The sequence below is a fragment of the Microtus pennsylvanicus genome, chromosome 11 (assembly GCF_037038515.1).
Source record: "Microtus pennsylvanicus isolate mMicPen1 chromosome 11, mMicPen1.hap1, whole genome shotgun sequence".
NCBI lineage: Eukaryota > Metazoa > Chordata > Mammalia > Rodentia > Cricetidae > Microtus > Microtus pennsylvanicus.
This window is the reverse complement of record NC_134589.1, coordinates 57,590,249-57,611,861: the sequence shown is the minus strand read 5'-3', so window position 1 is coordinate 57,611,861 and position 21,613 is coordinate 57,590,249. Positions and strand designations below refer to the sequence as shown.

At 46.5% G+C, this 21,613-nt stretch overlaps 1 protein-coding gene across 1 annotated transcript in view; it reads right to left on the bottom strand.

Annotated features, from left to right (window-relative positions):
- Cox10 (cytochrome c oxidase assembly factor heme A:farnesyltransferase COX10) overlaps positions 1-21,613 on the bottom strand; it is a 113,497-nt gene that overhangs the window by 27,682 nt on the left and 64,202 nt on the right. Inside the window, exon 5 of the mRNA XM_075992161.1 lies at positions 5,676-5,746. Within this exon, the coding sequence (XP_075848276.1) occupies positions 5,676-5,746 (71 nt within the window). The remainder of the gene's footprint in view (positions 1-5,675; positions 5,747-21,613) is intronic.

Genomic DNA, 21,613 nt, shown 5'->3' with positions numbered 1-21,613 from the left:
TCAAGATGTGAGAGTTAGCCAGTGAGAGGCTAGAGCTAATGGGCCAATCAGCTTATAATTTATGGAGACCTATGTGTGATTTTCTTTGGGGCTAAACAGCTGTGGGAAACTGGGCAGGACAGAAACCCAAACAAACAAGCCAGGCAGCCCTCCATGTTACAACTCAGCATTGCTGTGCTGGTGCGCTGGCTAGTTTTAGCACACTTCACATAAGCTAGAGTCATTTGGGAGGAAGGACTTTTACATGAGAAAATGTCTATAGACTGACCTGTAGGCAAGGCCGCGGGGTAATGCCTTGATTACTGACTGTGAGTGCTGCCACCACTGGCTTGGTGGTCTTGGGTTGTCTACAAAAGTGGGCTGAGTAAGCCAAGAGGAGCAAGCCAGTAAGCATTGTTCCATGGCCTCTGTATCTGTTCTTGCCTTGAGTTCCGCTCTGACTTGCCCAGCGATGGAGGGTGACAGGCAAATTAAGATAACATAAGCCCCTTGCTCTCAAAGTTGTTTTAGGTCATGGTGTTTTACTGCAGCCATAGAAAACCCAATGAAGACAACAGTCGTCAGCACTCGGCCACATGTGCTATGCATGCTTTGTCTTAGGTGGCTATGTTCACCGGCACATCGCGTGGTCTCTACCACACTGTGGTCTCGCAGGGAATCAGGAGTAGACAGTACCGAGCAGTTCTGTGACAGCACCACGACAAAGCCTGCAGCACCAGAGACCAGGGGACACAGCTGGCATGCCTGGCCGACTGGAGGGAGTGAGGGCACATGAAAACAAGAGACCACAGCACTCAGGATGAGGCTGCGAGGCCTGCAGGGAAGTACACTGAGAAAAGACCTCGGGCAACACAGTAAAGAAACAAAACATTTTGTCTAATTACATTTTGTAAAAAGGTTTTAGGCCAGAAGCAGTATGATCATTTAAGGAAGATGCATCTGCCAGCTGAGTAGAAGCAAAAGAAAAGGATGAGAAAGGCAGGGAAGCCAGCCGGGCTGCTGAGCAACCTGCACTGAGCTGAAGGTGGTCCTTGGCAACAGCCATGGACAACAGGACACAGATTCCAGGACAGTCCAGGAGGCTAAAAGACCAGGAAATAGTAAATAACAGACAGGGTTAATAGAAAGTTCAAGGCTGCCTCCAGTTGCCTGGTTTAGAAAACAAATGAAGAAAGGTAAGGAAAAAGGAGAGATGGTAACACACAGCCTGCCACGCCTGCAGGGCACCAGACAGAGATCTCCAAAGCCCTGGGCCCAGAACAGCGATTTATACAGAAGAATAAACAGGGTAGATGAAACAAGAGGGAGGTCCTGTGCTTGGGTTAGAGACCCCTTTCTGTGTTTACACATCACCTAGAATTGGTCCCTATGCAGTGTCTGGCACATTATATAAGATGCTTAAGAAGTGGGTATCCTGTAAGACACAGAATTGTTCCCTTGATCATTACTGCCCCCAGAGTCTATGACAGTCCTGTTGCTAAGTGCAGTAAACAAGCAAACAAACAAACAACAACAACAACAACAAAACCAAGCCATTTTCTGGGTATCTTCTATGGAATGGGAAATCAGGAGGAGCTCATGGGGAAGAAGATGGGAGGACACTGCAGAGCAGGAAAGATAGGGTAGGATAACTAACACCAAAGGCCTTTGGGAAGCCACAGTGGAACCTACTGCTGTAGAAGCGTCCATATATAGAACTTAAATGGACTTACTGTCTATTGGGAAGACAATGTCCCAACTAGACATAGTATACTACCAAGTAAAATCCTCAGTACCATTAATGAGTTACACCTTTTTGAGTATTTGACCAAAGGAGTCCCAATAGCGCCCCCCCCCCCCACGCTAAACTGCCAATGCTATTGGTTATTCTCTACAACCTGAGGGCAAGACCCCATTGCTAAAGACATCATTTACTTATAGCATGGAACATGAAGAAATCTAGCTGGTACTCAAGGGGATGCTTCACCTTTACTGACTGACACGAACACGGCTGGAGGACTGACTGACACTGCTCACACACGCTGGAGGACTGACAGGCACTGCTCACACACGCTGGAGGACTGACAGGCACTGCTCACACACACTGGAGGACTGACACTGCTCACACGCTGGAGGACTGACAGGCACAGCTCACACACGCTGGAGGACTGACTGACACTGCTCACACACGCTGGAGGACTGACACTGCTCACACGCTGGAGGACTGACAGGCACAGCTCACACACGCTGGAGGACTGACAGGCACTACTCACACACGCTGGAGGACTGACTGACACTGCTCACACACGCTGGAGGACTGACTGACACTGCTCACACACGCTGGAGGACTGACAGGCACTGCTCACACACGCTGGAGGACTGACACTGCTCACACGCTGGAGGACTGACAGGCACTGCTCACACACGCTGGAGGACTGACAGGCACTACTCACACACGCTGGAGGACTGACAGGGCTCACACACGCTGGAGGACTGACAGGCACTGCTCACACACGCTGGAGGACTGACTGACAGGGCTCACACACGCTGGAGGACTGACAGGCACTACTCACACACGCTGGAGGACTGACAGGCACTGCTCACACACGCTGGAGGACTGACAGGCACTGCTCACACGCTGGAGGACTGACAGGCACAGCTCACACACGCTGGAGGACTGACTGACAGGCACAGCTCACACACGCTGGAGGACTGACTGACAGGCACAGCTCACACACGCTGGAGGACTGACAGGCACTACTCACACACGCTGGAGGACTGACAGGGCTCACACACGCTGGAGGACTGACAGGCACTGCTCACACACGCTGGAGGACTGACTGACAGGGCTCACACACGCTGGAGGACTGACAGGCACTGCTCACACACGCTGGAGGACTGACAGGCACTGCTCACACACGCTGGAGGACTGACAGGCACTGCTCACACACGCTGGAGGACTGACAGGCACTGCTCACACACGCTGGAGGACTGACAGGCACTGCTCACACACGCTGGAGGACTGACAGGCACTGCTCACACACGCTGGAGGACTGACAGGCACTGCTCACACGCTGGAGGACTGACAGGCACTGCTCACACACGCTGGAGGACTGACAGGCACTGCTCACACGCTGGAGGACTGACAGGCACTGCTCACACACGCTGGAGGACTGACAGGCACTGCTCACACACGCTGGAGGACTGACAGGCACTGCTCACACACGCTGGAGGACTGACAGGCACTGCTCACACACGCTGGAGGACTGACAGGCACTGCTCACACACGCTGGAGGACTGACAGGCACTGCTCACACACGCTGGAGGACTGACAGGCACTGCTCACACACGCTGGAGGACTGACAGGCACTGCTCACACACGCTGGAGGACTGACAGGCACTGCTCACACACGCTGGAGGACTGACAGGCACTGCTCACACACGCTGGAGGACTGACAGGCACTGCTCACACACGCTGGAGGACTGACAGGCACTGCTCACACACGCTGGAGGACTGACAGGCACTGCTCACACACGCTGGAGGACTGACTGACAGGGCTCACACGCTGGAGGACTGACTGACAGGGCTCACACACGCTGGAGGACTGACAGGCACTGCTCACACACGCTGGAGGACTGACAGGCACTGCTCACACACGCTGGAGGACTGACTGACAGGGCTCACACACGCTGGAGGACTGACAGGCACTGCTCACACACGCTGGAGGACTGACAGGCACTGCTCACACGCTGGAGGACTGACAGGTACTGCTCACACGCTGGAGGACTGACAGGCACTGCTCACACACGCTGGAGGACTGACTGACAGGGCTCACACGCTGGAGGACTGACAGGCACTGCTCACACACGCTGGAGGACTGACAGGCACTGCTCACACACGCTGGAGGACTGACTGACAGGGCTCACACACGCTGGAGGACTGACAGGCACTGCTCACACACGCTGGAGGACTGACAGGGCTCACACGCTGGAGGACTGACAGGCACTGCTCACACACGCTGGAGGACTGACAGGCACTGCTCACACACGCTGGAGGACTGACAGGCACTGCTCACACGCTGGAGGACTGACAGGCACTGCTCACACGCTGGAGGACTGACAGGCACTGCTCACACACGCTGGAGGACTGACTGACAGGGCTCACACGCTGGAGGACTGACAGGCACTGCTCACACACGCTGGAGGACTGACAGGCACTGCTCACACACGCTGGAGGACTGACAGGCACTGCTCACACACGCTGGAGGACTGACAGGCACTGCTCACACACGCTGGAGGACTGACAGGCACTGCTCACACACGCTGGAGGACTGACAGGCACTGCTCACACACGCTGGAGGATTGACTGACAGGGCTCACACCTGGAGGACTGACAGGCACTGCTCACACACGCTGGAGGATTGACTGACAGGGCTCACATGGCTGGAGGACTGACTGACACTGCACACACGCTGGAGGACTGACAGGCACTGCTCACACACGCTGGAGGACTGACAGGCACTGCTCACACATGCTGGAGGACTGACAGGCACTGCTCACACGCTGGAGGACTGACAGGCACTGCTCACACACGCTGGAGGACTGACAGGCACTGCTCACACACGCTGGAGGACTGACAGGCACTGCTCACACACGCTGGAGGACTGACTGACAGGGCTCACACGCTGGAGGACTGACAGGCACTGCTCACACACGCTGGAGGACTGACAGGCACTGCTCACACACGCTGGAGGACTGACAGGCACTGCTCACACGCTGGAGGACTGACAGGCACTGCTCACACACGCTGGAGGACTGACAGGCACTGCTCACACACGCTGGAGGACTGACAGGCACTGCTCACACACGCTGGAGGACTGACAGGCACTGCTCACACACGCTGGAGGACTGACAGGCACTGCTCACACACGCTGGAGGATTGACTGACAGGGCTCACACCTGGAGGACTGACAGGCACTGCTCACACACGCTGGAGGACTGACAGGCACTGCTCACACACGCTGGAGGACTGACAGGCACTGCTCACACACGCTGGAGGATTGACTGACAGGGCTCACATGGCTGGAGGACTGACTGACACTGCACACACGCTGGAGGACTGACAGGCACTGCTCACACACGCTGGAGGACTGACAGGCACTGCTCACACACGCTGGAGGACTGACAGGCACTGCTCACACACGCTGGAGGATTGACTGACAGGGCTCACACCTGGAGGACTGACAGGCACTGCTCACACACGCTGGAGGATTGACTGACAGGGCTCACATGGCTGGAGGACTGACTGACACTGCACACACGCTGGAGGACTGACTGACACTGCACACACGCTGGAGGATTGACTGACAGGGCTCACCTGGCTGGAAGGGGCTGCACACGCTGCTGGAGAAGGAAAGCAATCACCAGTCTTACCCAGCAACGAACCCGGACAGCTACAACAGCGGCCTGCCTGCCTGATACTGGTACAATAGCGGCGCAAATATTATGAGAGTAGCCAGCATTTTTGACCGGATTTGAGGCCCATTGTTTGAGTAAACTCATATCTGACGCTGTTAGTGAGGCCAAGAACCAAGACTAGATAGGTCGTGGGACCTAGCTGAGTGGACAACAGTTCAACAAGCTTCAGGATGAACAAGTCAATGACTATCCGAGAATGGAGAAGAGTCACGATTTACCTGATCTGTCCGCGAACCAGGGGCCTGTTCTTTGTTCTATTCATGTTCGAGTCAAATGGCACCTCAAAAAACTGTGAAGAGAAAGAAAAAGAAGACAGCAGGTATTAAACATGTTTGAGTCAAATGGCACCTCACAAAACTGTGAAGAGAAAGAGAAAGAAGACAGCAGGTATTAAACATCATTGGAACCAGCTCTGCTTTGGCACTGAAGCTTTTCCTCGGTAAACTCTGCCCTCCTCCCGTCTTTTTTGGGGATGGGATGCTGCTGGAGACCAGACCCAGGATCGCCCACCCACTTCTCATCTCAATTTAGATAACATGATTTTTGTCATTTCTTAGAGACAAATTCTCTGGGAAAAACAAATTTTTAAAAAATGTACTGTCAAGAATGTGTATTTTTGTTCTCTTTAAAACTGCTAAACACACAGTCACAACCACTAAAGCCATTGTTCCAGGTTTAAAGCAGCAGAGTCCTTCACACACTGTAGACCCGTGCATCCGCCATTAGCACTGGCCTACTGGATCAGGAGGGATTAGGCGCCCAGGGAAAGAACTGAGGAGAGACTGTGATTTTGAACCTTTTGCTCTACCTGGCACAGGTTGGATTTCATGTGTTCCAATAGGGCCATGATCATAAAGCTTGCAGCATCCCAGCCTAGATAACACACTCAACAGCCTGCCATATACTAAAGTGCAATTTTTGCTGTTACCTGTCAAAGGCAATGCCCAAGAAATTTTTAAGACTCATTTTCCAAACCCCTGATAAACTGTATAAATACGTTCTATAATATGTTATCAGAGCCAACTTGTCAACTTTAGGGGTATAACAGTAATCTAAAATCTGATTGAGGTATTTCAGAAAATCTTTGACTAAATGTGCTTGAAGCAAATCAGTAGAAGAAACGATAATTCAATAGAAGTTAGTCTATCTCCAGCCATGTTCCTTAATAACCCTGAGAGCTGCTCCCACAATGACTTAATGGTCAAATCATATTAGTGCGATAAGGAGTCTGAAAATACTAACATGAATAAATCTAATTAATGCTGCTTACTCAGTGTTTCCAAAACTTATTTGAGCATGAAATCTTTTTCTTTTATCAAGAAAAACGTGTTTAACAGATTTCAGGAACGTCTGGTCCGAGTCTACTTCGGTGATGGGAATCACATGAACATGTGTGCAAACTGTGGCTCCAAATCCTAGGCTCTGCACTCTGAGCTCTCTACAGATCAAGGGGAAACACTGCTGCTGAGGGCAGTGTAGGAAGGGCTGGGGTACTCACAGGAGCCACCTGACGCCGCCTCTGACAAGCACACATGTCTTAGTGTGCTCTCCACTGCTGTGCTGAACACCACGTCCAAAAGCAGCTTGGGGGCAGGGGGGTTATTTCAGCTCACAATGCTCTGGTCCCACTCCATTACAGAGGGAAGGAAGCCAAGATAGGATCCTGAGCGCAAGAACTGAAGCAGAGCCCACGGATAAATGCTGCTTACTAACTTGCTCCCCATGGCTGGCTCAATCTGCTTTCTTAAACTACATAGGACCACCAGCCCAGAGGGGATACTACCTACAGTACACTGGGTCCTCCTACATCAGTCATCGAAATGCCTAACAGACTTGCCTGCAGGCAGTCTGACGGGAGCAGCTCTCAAGTGAGGTTTCTCTTCCCAGATAGCACTAGTTTGTGCTAAGTTGACAAAAACAAAAAAAACAAAATAAAAAATAAACAAACAAACAAAAACCAAGCAGGACAAGTGACCACTTGTTACCTTTACATACCAATATCTTTTCTTTCTTGTTTATATCCAAGATCTCATACTCATAGCAACATTACAATATAAAACATATCCCAGCTTTTGAAAGCCACAGTCTTTAAAAACTCAAACACTTTCAACGTTCAGCCTACCTAAAATCTCTTTAAAATCTAAAGTCTCTCAAGTATTCCTATAAACTCAAAATTAAGTTACATACTTTGCACTCTAAGGATGAAGAATCGGGACATGGTTACAAACAAATCAAATGAAAACTGAACTCCAACAGTGTAAATTAAATCCTGCAGCTCAGTGTCTTGCATCTGGGATTCACTCATAATGTTTTGGGCTTCAAAGGGCCGAAGAAGCTCGCCTCCCTCAGGCTCCGCCATCCTAAGCACACAAAGCTTGTCTCATGGGCTCAGGTCAGCTCCAATCCATACCTGCCATGCCCTTGGCACTCTTCCCATAGTCCCGTTGACTGCAATATGCCAGGGTCTCCACAGGCCGCACCTGCATCAGTAACCTCTCTAGGCACCCTTAAGGACTATGACCCTGCTACATGGTGTCAAGCGTCAATTTCTCTCTATGACCCCTGTAATCCTAGTGTTTCCACTGTAACTCAGGCTGTGGCACCTTTACCAACCGCCTCTCCTGGCCTCTTCCAGTGCCAAGTCTCAGTTACTTTCTACCACCCCTTCTTGCCTTTCAAAATTACCACCTGGCAGACCAAGTTTAGCTGCCAGTATGAGACGCAGTCTTGTCCCACTCTGTCGCAGTGTCTGTGTACTGTGCTTGAGAAAATACCCCAGATTTTACCTCAATGACGTGTGTTTCTTATAATCAAAGCTGATTTTTCAGCCCAGGTAATCACCATCTATTGTCCCAGTAAAGCAAAGGTTTCACTGCCACAAATCCGTAGTCAATAATCTCAACAAACAGTCTTGATAGTCTTTGCTTCCTCCTGAAATATTACATCAGTACTCAGATCTTCTGAGTTCCCGCAACAGCTCATTAAGCTCTGAGCAAAGGCCTTTCCAGCCCCAGGTTCCAAACACTTCCGCCACCCCCCAAAGTACGACAGTCAGGTCTGTTACAGCAATACTCTACTTCTGGTACCAATTTCTGTCTCAGTTTGCTTTCTATTGCTGAGATCAAACACCGCTTGCAAAAACAGCTGGGGGGGAGGAGGGTTTATTTCAATTTACAGCTCTTGGTTCATACTCCATCACTGAGGGAAGCTGAGGCAGGAACTCAAGCCAGCAACCTGGAGGCAGGAAAGGAAATACAGACCATAGAGGAGCACGGATTCCTGGCTTGCTCCCCTGGCTCTTACTAAGCTTTCTTATAACACCCAGGAGTACTGCCCAGGAAGGGCACCAGCTCTTAATCAATACTTAATCAAGAGGCCAATCTGATGGGGCATTTTCTCAATGGAGGTTCATCTTTGAGATAACTCTAGCTTTCGTTAAGATGACAAAAAACAACCAAGACACACACATGGAGAATCAAGCAAAGGTCATGTGTGGTGGGGCATGCCTTTTATCCTAGCACTTGGGAGGCAGAGGCAGGAGGATCTCTGTGAGTTTGAGACCAGCCTGGTCCAAGACAGCCAAAGCTACATGGAGAAACCCTATCTTGAAAAACCAAAAACAAACCACGCAAAATTGTATTCTGAGCTATTTAAGAAATTTAGGAAGTCCCACAGTCTTTAAAAATTCACTCAAAATCTTAAGAGTTCAGCCTCTTTAAAATATCTAACATCTCTTTAAAAATCCAAAGTCTTCTTGGGTGGTTTTAATCCCATGCCTTTAATCCCAGCACTTAGCAGAGGCAGGCGGATCTCTTGAGTCTGAGGCCAACCTGGTCTACAGAGCAAGTTCCAGGACAGGCTCCAGGCTCCAAAGCTATAGAGAAACCCTATCTTGGATACTCTACCCCCTGCCCCAGTCAAATCCAAAGTCTCTCAAATGTTGGTTCCTGGCTTGCTTCTCACATCTTAGTTACTATAAATCATGCAGTATCAAGAAGCCAAAAGGCTTGAAGACAATAGGTAGTACCCAAAGACAAATAATGTTTTTCCCCCCTTTGGGGGAGACAGTAGTGCCTTTGTGTGGTGGATGTAATAGCATAAATGATATTTTGCTATGGTCCTTTTGCATCTGAGGGTCATGCTCAGAGGGATGAACTATGATGGCTCTATTTGATGTTGGTTTACTTATACTGGAACTACACCGCTCAAAGTCTCTTCCTGCATAGCTGTAGGTTAGAGACCGCTACAGGGCTTGAGTGAGACTTAGAAGCAGCAGCCATGTTGATTCTTGGAAAGCTGGTATGGTGTCAGGTGCTATTTGTAGCTCACACTCAGTTGTAGATCTGGTGGCCAAGCTGCCGGCTTCCAGCAGTACCAGGCCTGCAGCTTCTCCAGCTCCTGCCAGACTCCTCAGGCTGCAGCCAGTTTCTGAGTTCTTCCAGCTTCTGAGGATCCTGGGCCAAGTTTGTGTGCTGCTCACTGGCAAAATGTACCAGCTCTTCTGCAGGTCACTGGAGCATCAGTGGCAGCTGCTTGCAGGAGTCCAGATGGTTCAGTTTGACCTCACTTGTCATTGTGTTCCAGACTCCACGCTGTTCCTCTTCTTTCCTGATCATGGCTTTGCTTATGGATCCAGCACCATGCAAAATAGCCCTACATTAATCTGATCAACACTCAGATTGCAGAGGAGCTGATCCCTCTATATTCCTTATGTTATTCATAGTGGGTCTGACATTCTGATCAAATTATCATTGACATGGGTGTCTGCCCTTACTCTCAACATGGCTTCTATTTAAATGATTGGAGCTGAAGAGGAGATGCAGTAGTTAAGTGCATGTACCGGTCTTGCAGAGGACCCAAGTTCAAGGTCCTAGCACCTGTAGCAGATGGCTCACAACCACCAATAAACTGGCTCTACGGGGCCAATGCTTTTGACCTCTATAAGTATTGCAAATACCCATGTGTTGGGGACTGCAGACCCTCAGACCCTGAATTTTCTGTGACCCCTTGCCTGCCAGAGTAAACTCGTTTTACTATGCTTGCAGCTGCTCTGAACAACAAGACCCTTATGAGTTCCTGATTGCAGGGGAGTGGTTTCTGGTGGGCTAGCAGCTGAAAAGTCCCAAGAGCTAGGACATGGCCATTAGTCAAGGAGAGCCCTATATAAGCTGCCCTGGAATACAATAAAGGGGGCATTCTTGTTTCAAGGATGACCCCCCCCCCCGTGTGTGTGTTTCAATCTCCAGCCCCTTGCCCGTCTCACGAACTGTCCCATGGTAGACAGGTGGTACTGCACACCCATGCACATGCATGCAATTAAAAATGGTTTTAAAGAGTCTCTGGATTTTCATTACTTATTAATCCAAGTAACAGACTTCTTGAGATATGAATATAAGATTTAAATGTTAAAGAGAAACAGTAAATGAGTACTCAAGGAACCACTAGTGCAAATAATGCTTATATGTACAGACTGTTATATCCAGTAAAAAGTGATGGGCAATTTGTAAGCATTTACAATGCTCTCCTATCAGAATCCACATTCTATGTAGAATTAGCCAGTTTCATGTTAAAAGGTTCTGTTGTAAATGTTCTTATCACCCACCCAGTCCCAAATTTTTAAATTCATTTTTTAGGCATTTGAAATGTTTTCTCTTTTTGAACTGAAATATGTATATTAATCTCATTCCACAGGACTCATGAGTATTTCAATCACAAATTATGTTATATCAACATATGTAAGGTATTATTCTAACATGATATAGAAACTGGTCGTATTCTGGGGACCTGAACTCTATGCATGGGTATATACATGTGTTTCTCATGATGCAGGAATTTTCATGAATCAGTTCATCTGGATAGGGAAGATGAAATGGTTTCTGTATTTCTAAAGAGACAGCCATCCAGAGATAACAATTGGGTCCAGAAAGTAGCAGGGAACTCTGGGGTGCCACAAACTGGCAGCAGCTTTGGACTCCATGAAGGCTGCAATTTCTAAGGACAAGCAACATTGGGTAGAAATTCCACACTAACCAAGACTTAGAGTTTATTTCCGTGAAGGCATGACACCCCTTCTGCACACCAAGGGATCAGAGCTCAAGCTGCCTGATTCTGTTTTCCATGCATTTCTGGGGTCTTGGTCATTGCTCTGGTTTAGATATCCACAGAGCAGAGTATGTTCAGATGAAAGTGTACACGCTTTAGCAGTCAGTGTAGCCTGACATACAGCAGCCGCTGTCTACTCACGTTTCCCTGGGGTTTATAACTTTTTGTCTATCCCGTTATCATTTAACTTGGCTTTAACTATTTCTGAAGCAGTCAACTCGATGTTGCATATAGTAAGACAAATGGGATATACATGCTCAGAACATACGGTTTCCTTGACACCCAAGGGAGACTGCTTTCAAGATGCTGCGGATGTTTGAGTCCCATATATGGAGTGGGAAGTATGGCATACAGAGTATGGCCACACTCCCACACGCCCTATGTCACCCCCAGATTCCTTGCTCCACCTACCAAAACGTGAATGCTGTGGAGGTGGCTGCTGCACTGTATGGCTCCACCAGAGAAGAGCGACAGGGAGGAGCTCGATGATTCAGCAGAGGCCAGTTCCTAGTCAAACACCTCAGCGTTGGAGGGTCAAATTTATGGACCATGCAATAAAGGACAAAGACGATGAGCTGTACCCAGGAGAGTCCAAAGCGCACTGAGAGTGCCATGCTGGAGAGAGCGCACTCCAGACGGCTGCACTGGTCTCCCTCTGGGCCCGAGATGCTCTTTTAGTAGAAGGTTCTGCTCAGGGTTTGTGTGGCCACAGGACCAGTCACTTCTCCTCACTTCCCAACACAGTGACGGGTCCCCTGAGAGCTAACCTGATCTAAACTGGACCAGCTGAGACTCTTTCCCTAGGATAGTACAAGGCGGTGAGTGCCCAGGGAAATATGACCAGCTTCTTTCTCACTGCCAGTGGCCACAGAACAACACGAGGGAGAAAGAAAATGAAAGGAGAGAACAATGCGGATTCTAGTGAGCAGAGATCTGCAAGGTCCTCACACCTTCTCTAGCTTAGCTGAAAGCCTCCTGTGTGTGTCTCCAGTGTCCCAGGACCATGAGGAAAGAGAGACTCTGAACATTCCTCACTTGCCCCACAGGAAACAACTTATTTTCTGTCTAGGTTAAATTCTCAGAAGACTCAGAAGTTTTTTTTTTTCTTCTCAGTCTGTGCCCCACCGCCCTAGTAGAAATTCACCAATCACTTGGTCATTTCTCATTCTAAACTTTCTTCCTCGGGTTTCCAGGCTTCTTTGTCACACTCTGCCATAGGCTCTCTGCCCTCCAACAACCCCAGGATTAGCTGTACTGCTCACATCCTAGAGTGAACAGCAGTGGAAACAAAAGCCAAGCTAGCCTAGAGAACAGGGGCCTGCAGGCTCTTGCATCTTGTGTAAGCTGCTCGTAGGAATGGCAGAGTCACCTCCAGATGATGTCAGCCATCACTCTTCTGGTCCCAGTCTGCTTTGTCTATTCTTGCAGGTAAACTTGTTCCAGGAAGCAGGAAGCAGGCACCAGTGCTCTCTGCCTCCCATCCCAGTATCTCAAATAGGAAGCCAAGTCTCTTCTCATCTCAAGACAAAAGATTCAGAACCAACAGGCCTTGGGGACTGTCCTCAAAACACAGGGAGGGTGCTGGTGGAGTGACACACTGCTCACACTCAAACCACAAGTGCTCGTTTCTATACAGCAAAGGAAAAGCACAACCCCCAAAGGAAATGGCAAGGCGCCAGGCAGAGAGGCAAAGCTATTTACAATGTGCTGTAAAGCTAATGACCAGATCATTTCGTTCTGTGTGCACTATACCTACAGAAGACCTTGTCTACAGGAGCAAGGGTATTCCCCATAAGCAGCTGATGGGTTTTAGTAAATCATAGGAATTTCAACACTGTAATCAGTTTAGGAGCCAAGTCAATAGCCCTAGAGCAGTAAAGGCACCATTTTATCCTCTTGCAGTCGCACAATGATAACTATTAGAGCCGACAGTGATGCCTGTGCTTTTCTATCGTACCATGGTTTCACTTTAGCGCAGAATTTCTGTTAACCCAGACAGTTGATGCTCAGAGAGAAAATACACTTACTAACTAACCTTTCTCACAGACAACATATCCTGTGGTGTTCCTGAGCCTTGTGAGTTGACATCACACAGATACAAGATAGAAATACAGCTTGGTTTAACGGATAAACTATTTGGCTATGATTAATTATATTCTACACACAAAAGGATAGACCTTTATTGTGGAGATGTCTGTAAGCCTGGCTAGAGAATATATCCAACTAGATAACAAGGTAAAACTCTCCTCTCCCCGCACTACATAGTGAGAGCAGCACTCCTCCAAAGGGCCAGAGAAGAAACAGCATGGAGTCTGCTGGAGTTTAGAGTTTGTTTCTCCATCCATCTTCTCAAAAGCTGTCAATGTGTGTTTGTCATTCCAATCTAGCTCACAGCTTTTTACAGTCCGAGATAATATCTCCATCAATCTTGGACCAGATTAAAAGGGATGTTTAAAAAAATAGTTCAGGGAGGGGCACCTTGCCCAGAAGGACCCACATAACACTTCTTCTTACAAGCCAGTTAAGATGCTTAACCCTTACTTTTCCCTTGTTACCAATGTCCTACTGGTCTACCTCCAGTAAACAAACTAGACTCATTTCCATTGAGGTTTTTTCCCATGAGGAATTTGAATTAGTAAATGTGGGCAGTCTGGTATTTATCAAAAGTAGCTTTCACACACATGGTCACTGGGCAATGCTCTCGGAACAGGTCATCTGTGCCACCTCTCATGAAGGCTTCACCTTCCAAACAAACAAACAAACAAACAAACAAACAAGAAAGACTCAAAAGAAAAATTAGCCCATATTAAAGGCAAATACTGTGCCCTAGAGTAAAAGCAGCAAGAAAGCCCATTCTGTGCCTAGCTCTCAGAGCTTCTGCTGTAAAGTGACCTTTCGTTCCTGCAAAGGGGAACCTCAATTTGTAAACACTGCTTTCTGACAAAAGATGGAAGGAAATGGAAATATTTATAATACCTGTCTCTGAGTAGTGAGGGAGGATGATTTATTACTCTTATCTTTTCTATTTTTCAGTGTCTATAAAGACCATGCATTTTCTCTTTAGGGAAAAGAAAGGTAACTGAAAATAAACCCAAGCCAGGTGTGGTGGTGCACACCTTTAAACCCAGCCTTGCAGGGTTATCGGGGAGATAAGGAGTTAGACCTACCCTGATCGCGTGACCAAACAGTCTTAAAACTCAAACCAAACACGTCTACCTAGCTGATCTAACACCTAGACAGCCCCTCTCTAGATTAACCAAATATAATAATTTCTAAACTCATCTAACCCGAAACCAGCCTTAAGGGAAACCTAGGCAATCATAGCCTGTTCTTCTCCCTGAGTCACATGAGAAGACAGAACTAATCTCAAAGGTATCGCATACAGTCACCATCCCATGCCCAGATTGTCCCTTGGGCTCAACCCTCCTAGCCACTTTCCTTCCACCACTCTCCCCAACTCCACTTCCTTTCAGGATCCCTGCTTCCTTTGGTTTTGCAGGCAGCAGCCAGCGATCTTTCCAGAAGCAAAGCTGGTCATGTTCTTTTCCGGCATAAACTCCTCTGCCCGGCCCCCCACCCAGGGAGTGAAGTGAATACTCCAACGTGGCTTGCAAAGCTCTCAGTCACCCACATCTCCAGATTCTTCTGTTTCTGCCTCTTCCGTGGTACTTCCTAAGCGGTGCACACACCACGTCCCTGCCTGTGGGGATCCGCTTACCTACAGTAGGGCTGATTAGCTTTCCCTAGATTTCACGTTCTGAGCTGTGCCCATGCAGAAGCACTTTACTGGGAAAAGTTGCCATGGGGGATCATTGAAGGAGGGCACTTGCTAAGGTCCACTGGGTGCTCACTGCTCACGGGTAACACCATTACACCTCCATTCAAGCCCAGTGCTCCAGCCTGTAAGGACGGCTTTCATCACTCCCCAGTCACTCTCAGGCACCTGTTGCTTTTCTTCTTCCTCCACCTCCAACACTAGTCAGGGCCTTCTTTGTTAGCGAGTGCTGGCTCCTTTCTCTTCCTCTTATCCTACCGCCATGTGTAACCTGTTCTAATGCTATCAACCCATGGCTGGTGACCCCGTTTGAGGCGGCACTCCCGTCTCCTGCCTTCCAGGAAACTCAGTGCATCAGTGATCCCTTCAGCATCTTTAGCTTGTGTCTTTCAGCAATGGATTATTCTCCTGTACCTCTAAACAAGCTCAAGTTTCCCCTTCCCAACCTCCCGTCTCAGCTTCACTTCCAATGGCATTATCTACGTCTGCACAAGGTGAACTCTTGAGAGAGGGGAAATGAGTTGAGTTCCCATCTCAGCACGCTTCGTCAATGGGGGAGTTCAAGGTTAGTTAAGGGCCTTCTAAAATCTCTAAGAAAAACGCTGAGGAATTTCCATTCAAACAGCTGCCAAAGGCTGTAATTCCCTCAAAGTCTACTCTTAAAGTACTGAAGTCTCAAGGCTCTTTGAAAAGTAAATAAATGCACCGAAGTTAGTGGCACCAACAGAGGCTGCAAAACAAAAACAAAAGAGAAACCCCCTCAACTTTAGAAGATTAGAAAATGATCAACTAGTACTATCCCAGTTGTGATTTAATACAGACCTAAGACTTGAATAACGAATAAAATCCTAGCAGAGCTCTCCGCAACTGTGACACTACACAGGCACCTTAGGCATGGTAATGAGATTAAACAATAGAACAACATTTTCACTCGGAATTGGCTCCCTAAAATACAAAACAATTAAATGTCATCATTAAATAAAGAAAAGCTGTGCACTGAAACCGGCCAACCTGCAGAGAGAGGTTCGAATGCTGCTGAAAGACACATCTGGCCACGGTGGGTGGGGAGGGAGGCTAGAGAAATCATTAGGCAATCTGAGAACTCCCAAACAAAGACACTGTAAAATTCTGTACTATAAAGCAAAGGAAACACTTAATCCCTCAGGAGCTGTAGTATGTATTGCAGCTGGAAGGACACGGCGATCCACCAAAACCTGGGGTGACACTGGATCTCCACTCGGCACATGTGGCACAAAGCCTTGCTCTCCTGGCACCTGTTGTCTAATCATCTGTGAGAGATTATTCTAGGCAGCACAAGAGGAGGGGCAGAAGGAGGAAGGGGAGGGGCAGAAGGAGGGAGGAGCTGGAGCGGGGGAATGAAAGTCTTTATTTTTATATCAGGAAATACTGTGCTACACACCAACCTCCTAAAAGGAGGTCATATTTGCTTTCTGTAAATTGCCCCAAACATTACCCTTACTAAGCTGTAGAGGGAAAGGACTGGGTTATTAGGAGACATCAACTTTCTTACTGTATTCCTCATGCCTCTGAGAGGCTGTCTTGTAGCAATCACAGCACATTTCAACCTCAAAAAAATTTCTCTGCTATCCATTCCCCCCACAATCCCCAAAAAGTCTCTTCTCAACCCCCTAAAAGTATTTTGAAATAACTACAATATATGTTAAGGAATAAGCAGTTTCAAGAGTCTATTATAAAATGTCTTTCCTTGTGGTTCTTAGTGGAAAACTACAATAGTAAGTAAAAGCAACAAATATTCATTTGAAATAATAAATCAAAATAAAATAACGCTTGCATCAGAGGAGAGAAAATATGAGACTATTTGTGAAAATCCAGGTGGCAGAGGACAGTCACTGAGGGAATACTCCTACCAGGCTTTAACAATTGCCCCTGCCCTTTGTTCCCTTGCCTCACTGCCGACTGAAACTGCCTTCTCTGTGGCTGGTAAGCTGAGTCCACATGAGCGCTGGGCTGGGCCGCCCATGTCTGAGAAGGGGGCAGTTCCTACTGAAAGATGTGGGAAGGCTGGGAATTCCGATATAGGGCAAGTTATTTGTCATGCACGATGGGTAGGAATGCTGGGTAATTGTCCAGAACCCTCAAGGTTTAAGCCTTTTCTCCCAGAAGCCACAGAGAATCCTTCGATGAGGGTGATGTCCTAGAAAGCGCAGGGTATATTTATCACCTCACCGAGAAGGCTGTGGACAGCAGCAGGGCCAGGCAAACCATGTGGGGAAAGCTCGAATCAACACTAAGTATTTCCGAGCCTTGCGCTAACAGTAAATGGGGAAGATGCTTGCTTTTTTTTCGACATGTGGATAAAAACAAATGATTAGGTGTTGCCAGGAAAGATGAAGCCATAAGGACCAAAGTTCACAACTGGTTTTCAATGATTCTGTAACTTTAAGTAAGTTTTAACTCAGCTTAACAAAATGGCATATTAGGACTTTATTTCCAATTTTCTGCTAAACATCAATTTAACTCTGTAAAACAGACACACATCTCTAAGATTTATTTTTTATGTGCATTGACTGTGCATGTGTAAGTGCCCATGGAGGCCAGTAGAGGGCGTCAGAAACTTGGGAACTGGAGTTACAGACGGCTGTGGGACTTGGAACTGAACCCAGGTCCTTTTGTAAGAGCCATCTATGCCCCAGGCAAACATGTGAAAATGCCTTTCAAGTATTTGTGACAGCAGTTTTTATTAGCACGAACCTCTGGAGAGCTTATGTATGTTATATTTGGTCATCAAATCCCGATATTAAGAGTTTCATATTTCTACTTCTCCTATCTGATACAATTCTTTTTTCTTTTCTTTTGGAGACGGTTTCTCTGTGTAGCCTTGGCTGTTGTGGAACTAGCCCTGGCGACCAGGCTGGCCTCTGCCTCCCAAGTGCTGGGATTAAAGGCATGTGCCATCACTACCAGGTCTTCCTAAATCTCTTAAGATATGAGAGATAGATATGGTGTTTCTTTTTAGGGATCTGTGTAAAATGGAAACCAAATTTTGTGACAAAAACAAAAGAAATGTATCCTCACTAAGTGTTTTGCCAGAGGAAAGACTTTTATTAGTAGATGAATGTATTTTGAATTATTATTTTAATCTTTGAGAAATTAAAATAATTTAGTCCTTTGAAGGGATGCACCATTCCTGGCGGTTCTGCAACTGGTAGAGTGTGGAGTAGATGGAGCAAGTCTCTATTCCCTCTCTGCTCCAAAAGCCCATATATACAGTCCTCAAAGGGAGGCTGGATACAACATTAAATTTATTAAAGCAGAGCTATACTTGATCTTGCCTAAAAGGCCAGGAAGTAATTAATATTTTGAATTTTGAATACTGGGTCTCAGTTAAATGGAAGATGCCCCTTAGTCCTAGCTAGAGGTTGAACCTAGAGCATAGTGTTTTTCTAGATAACTACTCTACCAAAAAGCTATGTGCCAAGTCTGCTTTTAATTTTTATTTTATTTTATTTTAAGACAGGGTCTCAGAAGTTACTCAGGCTGGTCTTGAAGTTGCCCTGCGGCCCAAGCAGACCTTGAAAGCAGAATCCTCTGTTTTACCTTCCGTGTACCTGGGATTACAGGCCTGCACCACCAGGCCCAGCCAGAAAGGATGGGTTTCTAAGAGATCCCTTACTTCCACATAGTGAGGGAACATTGGAAGAAGAGAAGATATTAGCAGAGTATTTATTAAAATAAGAAGTGATGAAAAGCTGTCCCCAAGGTCACGTTAAACGCTGTCTATCACTAAACAATACAGATAAAACATTGTGAAACGTGCATAAGTACATTGACATCAGAGACTTTAGAAATGTCACGTGAGCTGCAAGGCTCATTCTGATGTATTCAAACACGTATATATTTTCTTTAAAAAATAATCTTAGCACTTGGAGATAAAGACAGGCAGGTCTCTCTGAGTTTCAGGCCAGGCAGGGTTACACAGTGAGAATCTGTGTCATAAACAAAATGAACAAAAGAAAATTCTAGTTACATTTTATTTATGTATTTCTCTGTCTGTGTTTGTGGGCACATACATGCTATGGCACATGTGTGGCAGTCAGAGGACAACTTTTGTAAGCTGGTTCCCTCATTTCACCATGTGGGTCAGGTGGCAGGTGTCTTTATCCACTAAGCCATGTCACAGCCCCTGAAATCCTGTATTTAAAAATCGTCCACGTTATATACTGTTTCTTTTTAGTGCAGGAATGAAATTCTCTTCTATTTATTTACTTCAAGTGTATATATGTGGGCATGTATGTGCCATACTGCACACGTGGCTGTCAGGGGACAAGCTCTTTCCACCATGTGTTCTTGGAGGGAACTCAGGTCATCAGGCTTGGTGACAAGCACCTTTACCAGATGAGTTGTCTCTCTGGATGTGAGACAATGGAATTCTAAGTTAAACATGCCAGAACAGAATATTAACAATAACCATGGTAATGGTCACAAAATATAAAGGATTGAAAAGGTAAATAGATTAATTAGATATGATGTATAATATAAGGAGACATTAGAAAACAAATGCGTTATTAGATAGTTGTCTGTGATGCTAAATTCTGTAACAACTACCACGCTAAACCAGACGTTAGTGGCTTTTATTCCATAAGGAGAATGAACTAAATAAAATAGTCCCTATTGCTACAAGGGATAGTCGGCATATATAAAATACATATATCAACTAACATTTAATAATAATTACTTTAAAACATTCTAATATAAAAGTGTAATCTAAGACAGATATATTAACACTACAATTTAGAGGTAGACAGAAAGTCCCAGACAATATTCATGCATAGAAATTTAAATAATATATGACCAGCAGTCTTTAAAGAGACCCTAGTGTAAAAGAATGTGATTTATCATCCTGGTGTGACATTCACTCACCAATGTTATTTTTAAAGGAAATGTGCTATTCCATGATGTATTGCACACTATGGTGGCAATTATTAGTAAGCGCTAGCTACTTCAAGAAGTTAAGAGTGGACTGAAATGGTCTCGTCACAAAGAAAGGGCAAGCATTGGTGGTGAGGATGTGCTAGTTAGACTGGCTTGGTCATTTTACAATGTGTGTGTTTGTGTGTGTGTATATACACACAAACCAAAACATGCTATTATTTGTTAATTAAAAATAAAGCAAAAAATAACATTATCACAAGTCAAATAACTGAAAGCTATGCAGCAAAGAAATCAGAAGTAAGAGTGAATTAAATGAAGAAAACTCGCTGAAGATGACTGACTGAACACAGAACACGTACAGCACATGGTAGTTAATAATCTAAATTTTCTATTGCTCCTAACAGGCTAAATAAATTACTATGAGAACTACAATGTGCTTAAGAATAAAGCAAGGAAGGAAAGGGGAAGCACACTGATGGAGGAGGAGAAAGATAATGGGGTCAGCTTGTCGCTAGAGAAACTACACAGAGGGAAACTCCCCCGTAGGAAGCTGCCCAGGGCAGAAGAAGGCACGTGCCGGATAAGCAGTGTCCAGTGTCGCACCTCTCTGACTATGGAAAACCTGGAGGAATGGGCAACATGTGGAGAAAACGACTTAAAACATCAGGAGGCTAAAAACAACCGGGGCACTTCAATAATCGGGGCGATGGCAAACTAATGCTGTATTTAGTCAGTGCTGGGTTCAGAGCTGGGGGCTACGGGCTTTCAAATTTTCCTTTATTATAATAAAATGAAGACAAGCCATAAACAGAATAAATAACACAGATAGATGTGGCTATGGGTTTTGTAGAAAGGATTTGTAAATGGTTTGGTGTGGAAAGTTTTTTAAAAGTTCAAAATTATATTTTTAAAGCCACATTAAATCTAGATTTTCCAAAACACACTAGAAACGTAAAAGCTTCCTCACAAGCCCCTTTGAAGGCCGGCGTGAGGGGGGTCTGCACACAGATGGCAACTCAGGCTGCCTCGGAGAAGGCACTGCCGCTTCAAAGTCTCTTTACTTTTCGGAGCTGCTGGCGAAGCAATTTCTGCAGCTCTGTTCCTTTAATCCTGGCTGCAGCTCTCCTCGGCTGGGCTCTTCGGAACCTTGGCTCCTATCATCATTATTTTTTCTCGCTCTAATCTGTTGAAGTTAGATAGCACAGCAAAACAATCTGATAAACACTGTGAGCAAAGCGGTTTCTATGTGTCCTCTGCCTTTTCACTTAAATCTGTGATGTTTATGAATGAAATGTTCAAGTATCGAACTCAACACGGGATTATGTGTGCATGTTTGTACGTCTGTGGGTGTCCATGTGTGAGCAC